General features: G+C 42.6%; 2 protein-coding genes across 2 annotated transcripts; both read left to right on the top strand.

Moving 5' to 3' along the window:
- The first annotated feature begins 923 nt into the window (after positions 1-923).
- Positions 924-12,206, top strand: galk1 (galactokinase 1). Its single transcript, XM_083994453.1, has 8 exons — positions 924-1,257; positions 1,587-1,776; positions 1,905-2,024; positions 2,782-2,917; positions 3,556-3,737; positions 5,051-5,201; positions 5,302-5,464; positions 11,699-12,206. The coding sequence occupies exons 1-8, from the start codon at positions 1,093-1,095 to the stop codon at positions 11,771-11,773; spliced, it is 1,182 nt and encodes a 393-aa protein (XP_083850579.1). The 5' UTR covers positions 924-1,092; the 3' UTR covers positions 11,774-12,206.
- Positions 7,168-9,540, top strand: LOC311002885 (BTB/POZ domain-containing protein KCTD21-like). Its single transcript, XM_083994454.1, has 2 exons — positions 7,168-8,142; positions 9,000-9,540. The coding sequence occupies exons 1-2, from the start codon at positions 7,735-7,737 to the stop codon at positions 9,462-9,464; spliced, it is 873 nt and encodes a 290-aa protein (XP_083850580.1). The 5' UTR covers positions 7,168-7,734; the 3' UTR covers positions 9,465-9,540.
- Positions 12,207-12,263: the final 57 nt, after the last annotated feature.

Below are 12,263 nucleotides of genomic sequence, written 5' to 3'. Positions count from 1 at the left end.
TCAGTAGGCCTATGAGAGGTGAAAAGACTTGAATCAGGGCCTGGTACATTTGATTACATGGTTTGAGCTGTAAAACTGCTTCTAATGATCCCTTTCAACAACTCAGCCCAGACACATCAAATGGGGAAGATAAATAGGGTGCGTGAGAGCTTAGTCAAACACAATTTTGGTACAGGTTCAGCCATGTTTTGGATTCAGATTCAGCTCCTTGGTGTTGTTAGGTTTAATGCATCTAACAAAACAAGAGCTTTAGCCAAACAGCTCTTCAGTGAAGCTTGTGTAAAGATTCCACATCAGTTTCTAAGAGAATCGAGTCTGAAAGTCTTTTGTTTATTAATGCACATGGCAAAAAATTTTGTGCATATTTTTCATTACGGAATAGGCTACTGCTCCATACATGGTCAACTAAAGTGAACTAAATTGTTAACTAAACTGTCATGTTGTGGCTGCAAGCACCATCCAACATTGCAGTGGCCTATTTGCTTACACTACATAGATATTCTGGTGCTTAAAAGGACAAATATGTCTTTTTATGGATATTAAAAGTTAAAATAAATACAAGAAAGGTGGAAAATATGGGACCTATATTCAAAACTGACCACTCAGGACAGTCCAGATGTGCCAGTAATTCTCCAGCACGGCCACCAGACACCACCATTACACTACTTTTCTACCAGTTATAAAGGGCAGACACAGCCACCCTCCAGACTGTGACCAGTGTCCTCCACTGTCTTTCTCCTTCCACTGCCCCCTGGGAATGACACGAGGAGCAGGTCAGAACCAGGTCAGAACCTGGACAGCAGCTTTAAATGGTCTGGAAGCAAACGAAAACAGGTGAAAAGTGCGAATATGTGTCAGGTGACGTGTTTCCACCAATCAGAGCTTCACAACAACCACACGCCACCAGGAAGTGCGAGCACGAGACGAGCCAAAGATTTCCTGCAGCGTCCAACAGTCTGAGCCTGCGTGTTAATATTTCATATTTCATATCTGGGAGGGTTATTGTATCGCATGTTGCACGCTCTCGGCTGTCAGTGATAATAATTAGTCATTTAACTCTTTTAACGAGTTGAAGTCGCCTTTTTTCGCTCAATGGCCAGTTCCTTCCCCGGTGTGTCCGAGCTGGTGGCGGAGGCTCGGCGGGTGTATGTGCAGCTGTTCGGGGGAGAGGAGCCTCAGGTGGCGGTGTGTGCTCCTGGAAGAGTCAACCTGATAGGAGAGCACACCGACTACAACCAGGGATTTGTACTCCCAATGGTAAAGCACCGACACAGCAGCTGCAGCTGGTTGCTAACACACAATGTCATTCACAAATCTGACAGTTCAGTGATTGGTTGTGCAAAAATCGAGCCTTTACCACTAGACAGCCTTTGCGAACTATGCTGCAGTTTAATACATTAAATAATACATACAACAATATAATAATACATTCTAGTACATTAACAATAATGCATTAATTACTGTGCTGTTGTGGGTCACTTACAGTTTAACATGGGCCTATGAAGTGATAGATGCACTTATGAGTTCCACTATCTGTTCTGAAACAATAACCATTTGGCTGTGTCCCTGTGTGTTTGGTGAGCCAGGCGTTGCCCCTGGTGACTGTGGTGGTAGGCAGTAAAACCCCTGGACAGGAGATTACCGTGGTAACAGCCACCAAGGATGCTGATGAGCCTCAGAGAGTGGAGTTCAGCCCGCCCAGTGACGGATCACCGCTGTGTCCAGGGTTACCCCACTGGGCAAACTATGTGAAGGGTGTGATACAACATTACAGAGGTAAAGTCAACTAATACAATCACCTGGAGTGTATTTTTCATTTCATTTCACAAATATATCTTTCATCACTGTTTTTGCACTGGTGGACATTTAATTAATATTTAATATCTCTGTCTCACGTGCTTCAGCTGCTCCTGTCCCTGGTTTCAGGGCGGTCATTGCCAGCACTGTCCCCCTGGGAGGGGGTCTGTCCAGCTCTGCCTCTCTGGAAGTGGCTTTCTACACTTTCCTGCAGCAACTCAAGCCAGGTCAGAGTCGTGGTTTACATGCACTACAGCCCCGCCACCGTGGTTCTGATATTCACTCACTGCAGGCAGGAAGGATATATGGGGATTGTTAAATAGAGACTTACTGACACATCAGCGAACTGACCAGTCAGGGGAGAACGGTCTGATAAAGACCCTTATATTCACTCAGGCTCAGACCCTGAACCAGCTTCCATCTGAAGATCTGTAACTGACAATATTATCCACAATATAGTTGTTCAAAGTTTAGGGTTCACATGACCCTTACTGACAGAGATTTTTTATGTTGTGTGATGTTCTGTGTCAGCCTAACTTACTCCCACTGGTGTCATTTCTAACCATGTGTAGACTTATCCACAAGTGACATGTTCACTGTCCCTCTATTTCTAACTGTGAAATATTAGTTTCAGCTCAGGTACGATACATATCTCATGCAACTTCACCACCAGGTGGCACCACAGCAAACAAAATCATTTTAATTAATTCATCTCTTTATGAATAAATTTGTCCCACCATAAACAATATTTTCTAACTTAAGTATGATATAGAATATTCTATTAATTAAGTATAAATATATTATCCCACAATGTAATCACCTGCCCTCTGTGATAACATCATACACCTTGATATTCAGGCTGTGTTGCATTGAGATATTACATTTTGGACATCACCTCAGCCTGCACCACACATTTGCATTTCAGCTTTGCTTTCGGTGACAGCTGCTCACTGGTGCCACATGCTCTTTGTCCCGTTTCCACAGACGATGGAGACAAGGTGTCCAAAGCACTGGCCTGTCAGCAGGCAGAGCACACTCACGCCGGCGTACCCTGCGGCATAATGGATCAGTTTGTGTCTGTCCTCGGCAGGGAAGGACACGCTTTACTCATTGACTGCAGGTATTGCAAACATCCATCGATTCCTGGTTACCATTGTCATACAGTGGGTACGGAAAGTATTCAGACCCCCTTAAGTTTTTCACCATTTGTTATGTTGCAGCTTTATGTTAAAATTGAAGAGTAGGAGAGTATTCAGACCCTTTGCTGTGACACTCCTGTAGGTCATTCAGGTGCCATCAATTTCTTTTAGATTGATGAATTTTAACATAAAGCTGCAACATAACAAATGGTGAAAAATTGAAGGAAGTCTGAATACTTTTCATACCCACTGTATATTTCTACACATTACAATCGATCAATCAGACTTTATTTATAGAGCACTTTTCATACAAATGAAATGTAGCACGAAGGGCTTTACACCATAAAAGCAGACAAAACAAAGCAAAAGTAAAACCCAAAGTCACTCAACTAAAAGTTAGCATAAGTGTAAGGACATGATAAAAATTACAAAAATTATACAATAAATAATTAATTAATCCATCTGAAGACCTGAGAGTTCTGGATGGCTCCTAAGTTAAGTGCAAATCTGACAGATAAGAAGGACTAGGACCATTAAGAGCTTTAAAAACTAGTAAAAGAATCTTCAAATCGGGTATTTCTACATTATAATCCATGCACCTCTCCGATGGTTGACTCAGGTCCCTGGAGGCCAGCGCCATCCCTCTGGCAGACCCAAGCCTGGTCATTCTCATCACCAACTCCAACGTGAAGCACTCTCTGACCGGTAGCGAGTACCCAACGAGGCGCAGACAGTGTGAGGAGGCTGCCAGCGTCCTGGGAAAGGCCAGTCTCAGAGATGCTACCATGAAGGACCTGGAGGGTATTCAGCTCTTACCCATTCTGTTCCATTCACTTCTCAAACTTTATTACCAACTGTCCTTCTCTGTCCCGGGCCTGGTCGCTGTCCTGATTCCTGCTCCATCCTGTCCTCTTCCATTCCAATGATGTAATTCTCCCTTTTCCTATATTTTACTGCCCTGTCTTCTTGTGGTCTCATATTACTGTTTCTGTTCCAGACTTGTCCTTTTCTCCCTTTTCTTTCCCTTGAAGGAAATGTTGATCATTTTTGGGGAAATAAGCATATTTTCTTTTCCGAGAAAGAGATGAGAGATGAATACCAATCTCCTGTCTGCGTTTATGCCCAAACTTCCAAAACATACCTACCAACACCTCCAGGAAAAAGACCCAGACATCTCCAAACTCAGTGTGAAATGACCGCTCAGCCTCACGATCTATGGAATCTGCAGAATCATGTGCATTTTTGACCGAGAGCTGAGTTGGCATTGGACAAGACGTACTGTCAACACTTGGAGACATTGGATATAATTATGGAGCCAATAGGTACATGTCTGTCTTCCTGAGCTGAGCTGTGATCCAGACTTTTGCAAAAACATTTTTTACACTTGGCTGATGTGGAAAACTTGACAGAGATGAAATACAACAAAAGATGATGGAAACAGATTTTTAATAGACAAATCAACTTTATTGCTAAAACAGTTTAAGCTGTACAAAGGGCATTAGGATAAATAAGAGAAAAGACGTAGACGTAAAATAAACAAAAACACGACTTAGTGAATATACTTTATAACATAATCATCAACCTGACTATGGATGAAAAGGTTACTTAGCTAAAAAGGCCTGAGAATAAAACTGTGTCTTTTCCCTAAATGTATAAATAGAAATTGAGAAAGCTCATCTGATATCTAACGGCAGGTGGTTCCTTTATGTTCCAACAGCAAAATGTCACCTTTTAGTTCCAGCGATGATCATGGGATGTTCAGGAAGGTTGAGCGTTCACATCTAAGAGCCGTAGAAGCCGAGTGCTGATGAATAAGGTCTGTGATGTCAGTTGCCTGACCATGAAGAGCCTTTAAAGTAATCAGCAAGGTCTTGAATTGAATTTTAAAGTGAATAGGGAACCAGTGAAGAGAGGCTAAGACCGGGGTGATGTGCTCAATAGACCCCGAAATTCCAGTCCTCACTTTTTCTTGCTGCTACATACCTCCACTACTCAACCGAGGAAAGTCAGAAAAAGAAAATAAAACAGTGGTTCACCCACATAGGAATGTGTATTCTGCTCAGTTTCCTTTGTTAAAGCTGACTTTATTTCTCTCCGTCCTATTATATTTTCAGAGGCAAAGGACAGACTGGATGATGTTACCTATCGACGAGCTCATCATGTGATCGAGGAGATAGGAAGAACCGCTCAAGCTGCTGAAAACCTGAAGAGAGGAGACTTCAAAGAGTTCGGGAAGCTGATGGTGGAGAGTCACAACTCCCTCAGGTACGGTTAATGCAGCCGTGTTGAAGCTGAGTCAGGGTGTAGGCCTGAGTGTTGGAGGTGTGTGTTTTGTGTGTGTGGTAACTTGCCGTCCCTGTGGCAGAGATCTGTACGAGGTGAGCTGCAGTGAGCTGGATGAGCTGGTGTCCGCCGCCCTGGAGGTGGATGGGGTGTTCGGGAGCAGGATGACAGGTGGAGGGTTCGGTGGATGCACCGTGACCTTGATGCAGGCTGGCGCCGTTGACAGGACCATACAGCACATAAAGGTTAATACACAGAACACACACACGCATATAAAGTTTCTTAAATCTGCCTACGAACAACTGGTGTGTCGGTGATTCACACGCATAGCTGCTGTTAACAAAGCTCACTGGCTTCTTTGGTGTCTCATGAGAAGATAAACACCAGCTTCACTGCTGTGTGTTAACTATAGAAACTCATCATCAGTCCCATGCTTCACAACTTTGTGACAGTTTGTCAGGGACACTGAGACATTAAGATGCAAGGAAAATCGTTATCATTGATAAAATATTATATGATTAGTTAATGTTGCTAGAAATCTCCATGTGTGTATCTTATTCAGATTTTGCCTAGATATCGAATCTATGGGTATCTATTTAATATATAGCCCTGGAAACAATTAAGAGACCACTCCAATTTTTTCTTAAATCAGTACATGTTTGGCAGCTGTTCCATTCAGGTGTTTATTGAAGCACAACTCACTCTACTTAACGAGGCACTGATTAGCTGATCACCGGAACCAAATCATATTTAATGAGGATGTGAAAGGATTAATGAGGTTATTCCACCAATGCTGATTTCACAACTCAGTTGTCATTTTCTACAAATAAATGCTCTTACTGACAATATTTCTATTTCAAATTTGGGAGAAATGCTTTCAGTAGTTTATAGAATAAAACAAAAGTGTTGATTTTACTCACACACATACCTATAAATAGAAAAACCAGAGAAACTGATCATTTTGAAGTGGTCTCTTAGTTTTTTCCAGAGCTGTGTAACACTGCTGGTGTGATGTCAACACGGTGATCAACAGGTCTTTTCCCCTATTTTTACCAGGAGACATGCAAATGAGAAATCTGTGACATGCCAGATGTCTAGATGTAGATAGAACTCTTCATGTGTCCGTTCTTCTGTTAACATGGGCACTGAGATGAAAACCAAGACCTTCTGTAGCTGCCACACACACACACACACACACACACACACACACACACACACACACACACACACACACACACACACACACACACACACACACACACACACACACACACACACACACACACACACACACACACACACAGCTGTTTGGAGCTGAAGTAAACAGTTTCTCACATATTCAAATGTGGCAGTCTTAAGAAGATTATGTTTAATGTTCACATTTAAAGCTGAAGAGACATCTTCCAGTGGCAGCAGCTCTGTGTACATGAGCTTTAGATTCTCTCCATATGCTCTCCCATATCAGATGTGGGAGAGTTATTACATATGCAAGTTGCACATGTGCAGTTTTATGTGCATATAGCATTTACATTAGAAACTATGTTTCCCTCTCATGCTGTCCTGAATTACTACATTATATATAGGTAAATCTTGGACAGATGAAGTGTTCAGCTCACTAAGCCTTCTCCTGCAGTGCAACATGGCAGTTGAAAGTTGATCTTGTTGCTGTTTAGTTGGGGAAAAAAACAATTTTTTCAGTTTTCCTCATTCTGTTTCTGAAAAACAACCTTCGTTTCCCAGAGGGTGTTTGAAATGAACAGTGTCTGAGGACATTGTTCATTTGTTCAAAGGGGATAAAAAGCACTTTTCAGCGCTCGGGCTGTCACTTTAACGGGGGCATTTCAGACAAATTGCCCAGTCCCCCGTGTCTTGCTCAGACAGCTCCAGTGTGTGTGTGTGTGTGTGTGTGTGTGTGTAAGAGAGAGTGTGTGTGTGTGTGTGTGTTAGAGTGTGAGTGAGAGATCAGGGGGTAAGAGCTGAGAATAAAAGCAAGCTTCGTAGAGACGGAGCCAGAAGTGTCCCGTCATTAGCATGCTGGTCCGGTCACTGTGGCCCCGCTGCCTTTCTGCTTTAGGCCTGCTGCTGTTGGCTGACACCATTCAGGGGATACGGCAACAAAGATGTAAATTTAACCACAGGGAAACACCTGCATCTAAATCTGAGAGGATGACGCCTTTATTTTGAAGAAACAGTGAGATGGAAAAGAGCAGCAGCCTTTTTTATAGGATTGAAACTCTGGTTTTATAAATCTTAAGCTTTGGAAAGTGACTTGGCAGATGTCCCCGCATCTTTTCTCACTGGGCCGTATCCTGGCTACTACTGCGCCTTGCTGACTGTGAAAGGACACAAGTCTTTCTTGGAGTTAAAAAGAAACACTTGAAACTTCCACATCCCTCAGTGTGCAGCATTCCTGCCCACAGCAGAGGAATCCTTGTCCTCCCAACAACAAGAACAACAACAACAGATACTGTAAGGCTTTACAAGATCATAAAAAAATCCCAGCTTCACCACCAGGATGCTAAACCTCAACTCTCCTGACAACAACAGCAACTCCCTGCAGGACCCGGTGTCGTTAAACGTCGGTGGAGAAATTTACACCACCACCCTGGACACCCTGACCCGCTGCCGTGACTCCATGCTCGGCGCTATGTTCACAGGACAAATCCCCGTGTTGAGGGATAACAAAGGCAACATTTTCATAGACCGCGACGGGAAAGTGTTCCGGTACATTCTGAATTACCTGCGCTCCAGCTCCCTGGACCTGCCGGACAGCTTCGCGGAGCTGGCCCTGCTGCAGAGGGAGGCTGACTTCTTCCAGATTCACCCCCTGCTGGAGGAGATCCGCCGCTACGAGGCGTCTGCCCCTCGCAGCCTCAGAGGAGGGCCTCTGGGAGCTATGATGATTGTTAATGTTGAGTCAAAGGTACGTTTGTATTCAGGTTGTAGCAGTCTGACATCAAACCAAATCACTGCAGTGACAGTTCAACACAGTTAACAAGACATCTCTAGAAGGTTGAATTCCCCTTGTGGAAAGTTTTTTCCATGTAAAGTGATAGAAGATTGTTTTATTTGCTCTCTATCACTGATATGTTGAGCAGTGTTGTGATAGAAAGCTATTAATACCTTCATAAATGAGTTTATCCTTTTTGCCCAAATGAATAATGCACAGTCACAGCTGCCAGGCACATAACACTAAACAAGGTGAACTTTCTGCACAACTAATTAAAATTACCCTAAAGTCTGCTGCTGGCATCTGTCTGGTAGAGGACACATGCATACAGTATATTCCTCCATAAATTTGTGTTTAATTAAATTTGAACACAGTAGTGGCACAACAGAACATTTAAAGGGATAGTTCAGCTTTTTTTGAAGTGGGGTTGTATGAGGTACAAATGGCTATGAAGTATAATATCTGCAGTAGAAAGGTCTCTAGAAACCTTTCTACTGCAGATATTATACCTAATGGCCATTTGCACCTCATACAACCCAACTTCAAAAAAAGCTGAACTATCCCTTTAAGTTGATCGAGTTAATCCAGTTCCATTGGATTTGATTGGCTACAACACAATATGACACATGTATCCTCAGTTTCAATGGAGATGTTTTGTTAGATTCTAAAGAGTCTGTGTCTCACAGACCTCCTGAGGTGATGTTTACTGTATAAACTGAACCTAGGAGCAGAGGTTGTGTGCGAGCATCTGGAAGTGGGAAGACCGGTTCTTTATTTGTGTTCGCTTTGGAGAGAATGTCTTGTCAGCGTCTTCTACTGTCTCATTCCAGGTCCGCGTTCTCCACTTTAACTTGCGCCATGGGCCAGAAAACTATGAACTCCGTACGTGCTCCGTGCGGGCCTTTACGGTCGACCTCTTTTGTACCTGGAGAGCTTTCCTAGGTCTGCTTTGCGAGCGCTTTTCCTACAGAACGTCCCAGGGTCTGACAAGCCCCCACCCATGCAACCCGAGGCAGAACAGACTGAAACTGGAGTGGGTCCCCAGGCCCGACGAACTCCCACAGGACCAGTACGACAAACAGCACTACCAGGGGCTGACGGTGTGTGACGCGGAGGTCACGAGGTCGGATGACATCATGAACGCACACCAGAGCCCCTGTGAAATCGCAGACCTGCAGGGTTTTGTGGAGGAGCTGCTGAAGGTGTCGCTGGCTGAAGGCTTCAGGGTGGATCTGGTGACTCCCGACCCAGCAGAAATCCTCAACTGCACCTCGCTACGCCTCGTCAAAGGCTGAAGAATTAGAAAGAAAAGCACAACAACACACCACAGTGATGGACCATGGATGGTTCTCTCAAGTCAAATCTGAACCAGTTACCCTAGAGGGCTTAATTAGCTTAATTAAATCTAAAATAAGTTGGATAGGATTAACTTTATAATGACGAAATTAAAAGCATTTACATCATGACTAATTGAAAAGGAATTCCTCTTCAAAATAATAGATAATGATCTTTGTTTAATAAAATTTTAGTTTTTTCATAAATTACATCATATTGTCAGTGTTTGCATGTAATATTTAGATGTAACTTAGATGAATTTGAACCTTTACAGCTGTTAGAATGACGGTTGTGGGGATTTCAATGTGGAAATGTTGTGGAAATGTTCCCTGTTGATTCTGTTTACATATGAAATAAGAAGTATTTTCATATGGCAGCTCTGGAGTTCGGCTTGATTCCACTAGAGAGATCCTCACACAAATTCATAGAGTCCAGAATACATTTTTCTATTACATTATAAGATTTACGTAGATTTCTGTCTCACTCCTAACACAGTCACCATAATACATTGTGTGCATCAGTTTCCAAAACCATTTATTGAAGAATTTGAAACATAGATTGTTTACATCTACAGCAGCAATTATCTTGCCACTGACACCTGTCAATCATGTGTGTGCATGAAAGACAAAAGCTGTATTCAGACATTTGTGTTACAGCAACACAATGTTTTATGCACTTGTACTAGTCAAATATACTCCTCCAGGCATGTTTGTATGTATTGTATGTAGCACCTAACCAGACAATGTCATGTTGCATTGCAGCCAAAGCTCAAAAGCTGAATTGGATTAATCTTTTTGCCACGAAATGTAGTGTCATGATACAAATTCCAAGCAGGGAGGGATGTTATATGATCAGTCTGTGGATGAGACAACACCATTCTTTCCACCACCTCAGCTCTGGGTGTATCTTACTGTACTGTGACAAAATAAACTCAAAGCTACTCAGCGAGATTATTTTTAGAAGAAAAGACATAGTTGAGGAGTGGAAAGGAGTCAAAAGATATGGCTGTCATCTAATCTTAAATATGTCCTGTGTTGCCTCAGTTCATACACATTTATTGTTTTTTATTGAAATGTGGTGAAGAAGACAGTCCACAGAAGCTACACCAGTACTGCCCAAGAGAAACATAACTCTACCTTCAAACAAACGGAGACGTCAGGGCCAGCAGTAAATTACCGAAGGGCTTACAGAGACAAGACTGTTCTCCCTGGGATGGTGATGGACATTGACTGGCTGTCGATCTGAGGGGGCCGGCCGGCTAGCTGCCAGATAACCGGTTGTTCCCATGCAAAGGATGGGTCCTCAAGATCTCTGCCATCGCAGCAGGGGATACTTACCTACATTTTGGACTTTGCTTGATGTGGATGTTTGAACTGGAACAATACTCGAGCTGTGATGTTTCATAAGCCCGTGGGAAGACGTGTGGAGACATGAACGCTGGCTGAGAAAAGCTTCAATTCAATTCTCCCCAGACTGGAGTTACTGTCACCACGAGGTTGATCGGGTTTCCTGTTTTTTTAGCCAATCACATTCCAGGAGAAGCCCCAGTTAATGCACAGACATGAGACAACTGATCTCATGTCACTTTTTAGAAAGTAAATGAGCACAATTCTCAAACTATTCCTTTAAACTGGATGATAAAGCACAAGCAAAAAAAGGTATGACCAATCACAGCTGTTCCACATGTGGCCACTTGGTATGAATGGAATGATGGAAATATAATCAGATTTTGGTAATGACCAATATGATTTTTTTTATCCAGCATCTAAAAAAATCTGAATCTACTTGTGGAGATGAGCTCATTCACAGTATTTAGTGACTAATCAAATTGTTTCATTGTGGGAGTTCTACATTCGTTTGGCCTTTAAATGACTTGCAGGGGGTAGGCAGATGAGTAATTGAGTGTGTAATTTTAGGCTGGAGGAAGCAGTAGTAATCTAGAGGACATTTGGAGGAGGAAAAGACGTGTCGTGGCTGAAGCGGAAGGTGTCTAGTTGTGAAAACAAAGCCAGCGGTGTTTTCCTCTAGTTCTCTCTCTGAACTTCCTTCCCTTGCACTGTGGGGGACGTGATGAACATGAGATGTTCTGAAACAATGACATACAAACAGTCTACTTTTCAGGTGCGGTGGGTTTTTTTTACACACTCATTGTCTGTGAATGTGTGTTTGTGTGTGTTTTTTTTGTCCCCTGCAGGAGAGATACAGTGGAACTCCGACTTTCTATGTCACAACTCCCTCAGCGGGAGCTCGGCCTCTCACTGTCTGCTGACCTTTGTCAACGCATCTCCTCTGCGTGAACACAACACATTCATCACCTTTTTTCCCCCAGCTTTGCTACTTGATTTTCTTTCTCATTAAAATGATATGGTCTTATAAAGTCGAGAGCATTCTATTAATGTGTAAACTGTGCCTTCACAATAAAACAATGCTTCCTGGTAACAACACTTGATTTTTTTTCAAATGTTTTATTTTCTGGAGAACTTTCAACAACTGTTTATAAAATCATGATTGATGTAATTGTGAAAATGCTGGCTAAATTTCACAATATTTTCATGTGACTTCCATGGAAGCATCTCATTTCACAACACTTGATATAGCCTACTAATGAAATGATGTGAGTTGTCAACCCTTTACTAACAAGAGGGTTTGGCAGGTGTGAGTCTGATATAGTGAAAACACCTGTTCAAAACTCTAAGAATGAAAGTATACTTTACTGTACTATAAGATTTTTGAGAATAAATGAGATTTGAAATAATAGT

The sequence above is a fragment of the Trachurus trachurus genome (genome assembly GCF_905171665.1).
Source record: "Trachurus trachurus genome assembly, chromosome: 19".
Taxonomy (NCBI): domain Eukaryota; kingdom Metazoa; phylum Chordata; class Actinopteri; order Carangiformes; family Carangidae; genus Trachurus; species Trachurus trachurus.
This window is presented reverse-complemented; position numbering and strand designations above follow the sequence as displayed.

Excerpts from the sequence above, each read along its gene's own strand:
- LOC311002885 (XM_083994454.1), top strand. The coding sequence starts at position 7,735 with ATGCTAAACCTCAACTCTCCTGACAACAACAGCAACTCCCTGCAGGAC. Across the intron at positions 8,143-8,999 it reads TTGTTAATGTTGAGTCAAAG|GTCCGCGTTCTCCACTTTAA; the intron begins GTACGTTTGTAT and ends GTCTCATTCCAG.
- galk1 (XM_083994453.1), top strand. The coding sequence starts at position 1,093 with ATGGCCAGTTCCTTCCCCGGTGTGTCCGAGCTGGTGGCGGAGGCTCGG. Across the intron at positions 1,777-1,904 it reads TGTGATACAACATTACAGAG|CTGCTCCTGTCCCTGGTTTC; the intron begins GTAAAGTCAACT and ends CACGTGCTTCAG. Across the intron at positions 5,202-5,301 it reads GAGAGTCACAACTCCCTCAG|AGATCTGTACGAGGTGAGCT; the intron begins GTACGGTTAATG and ends TCCCTGTGGCAG.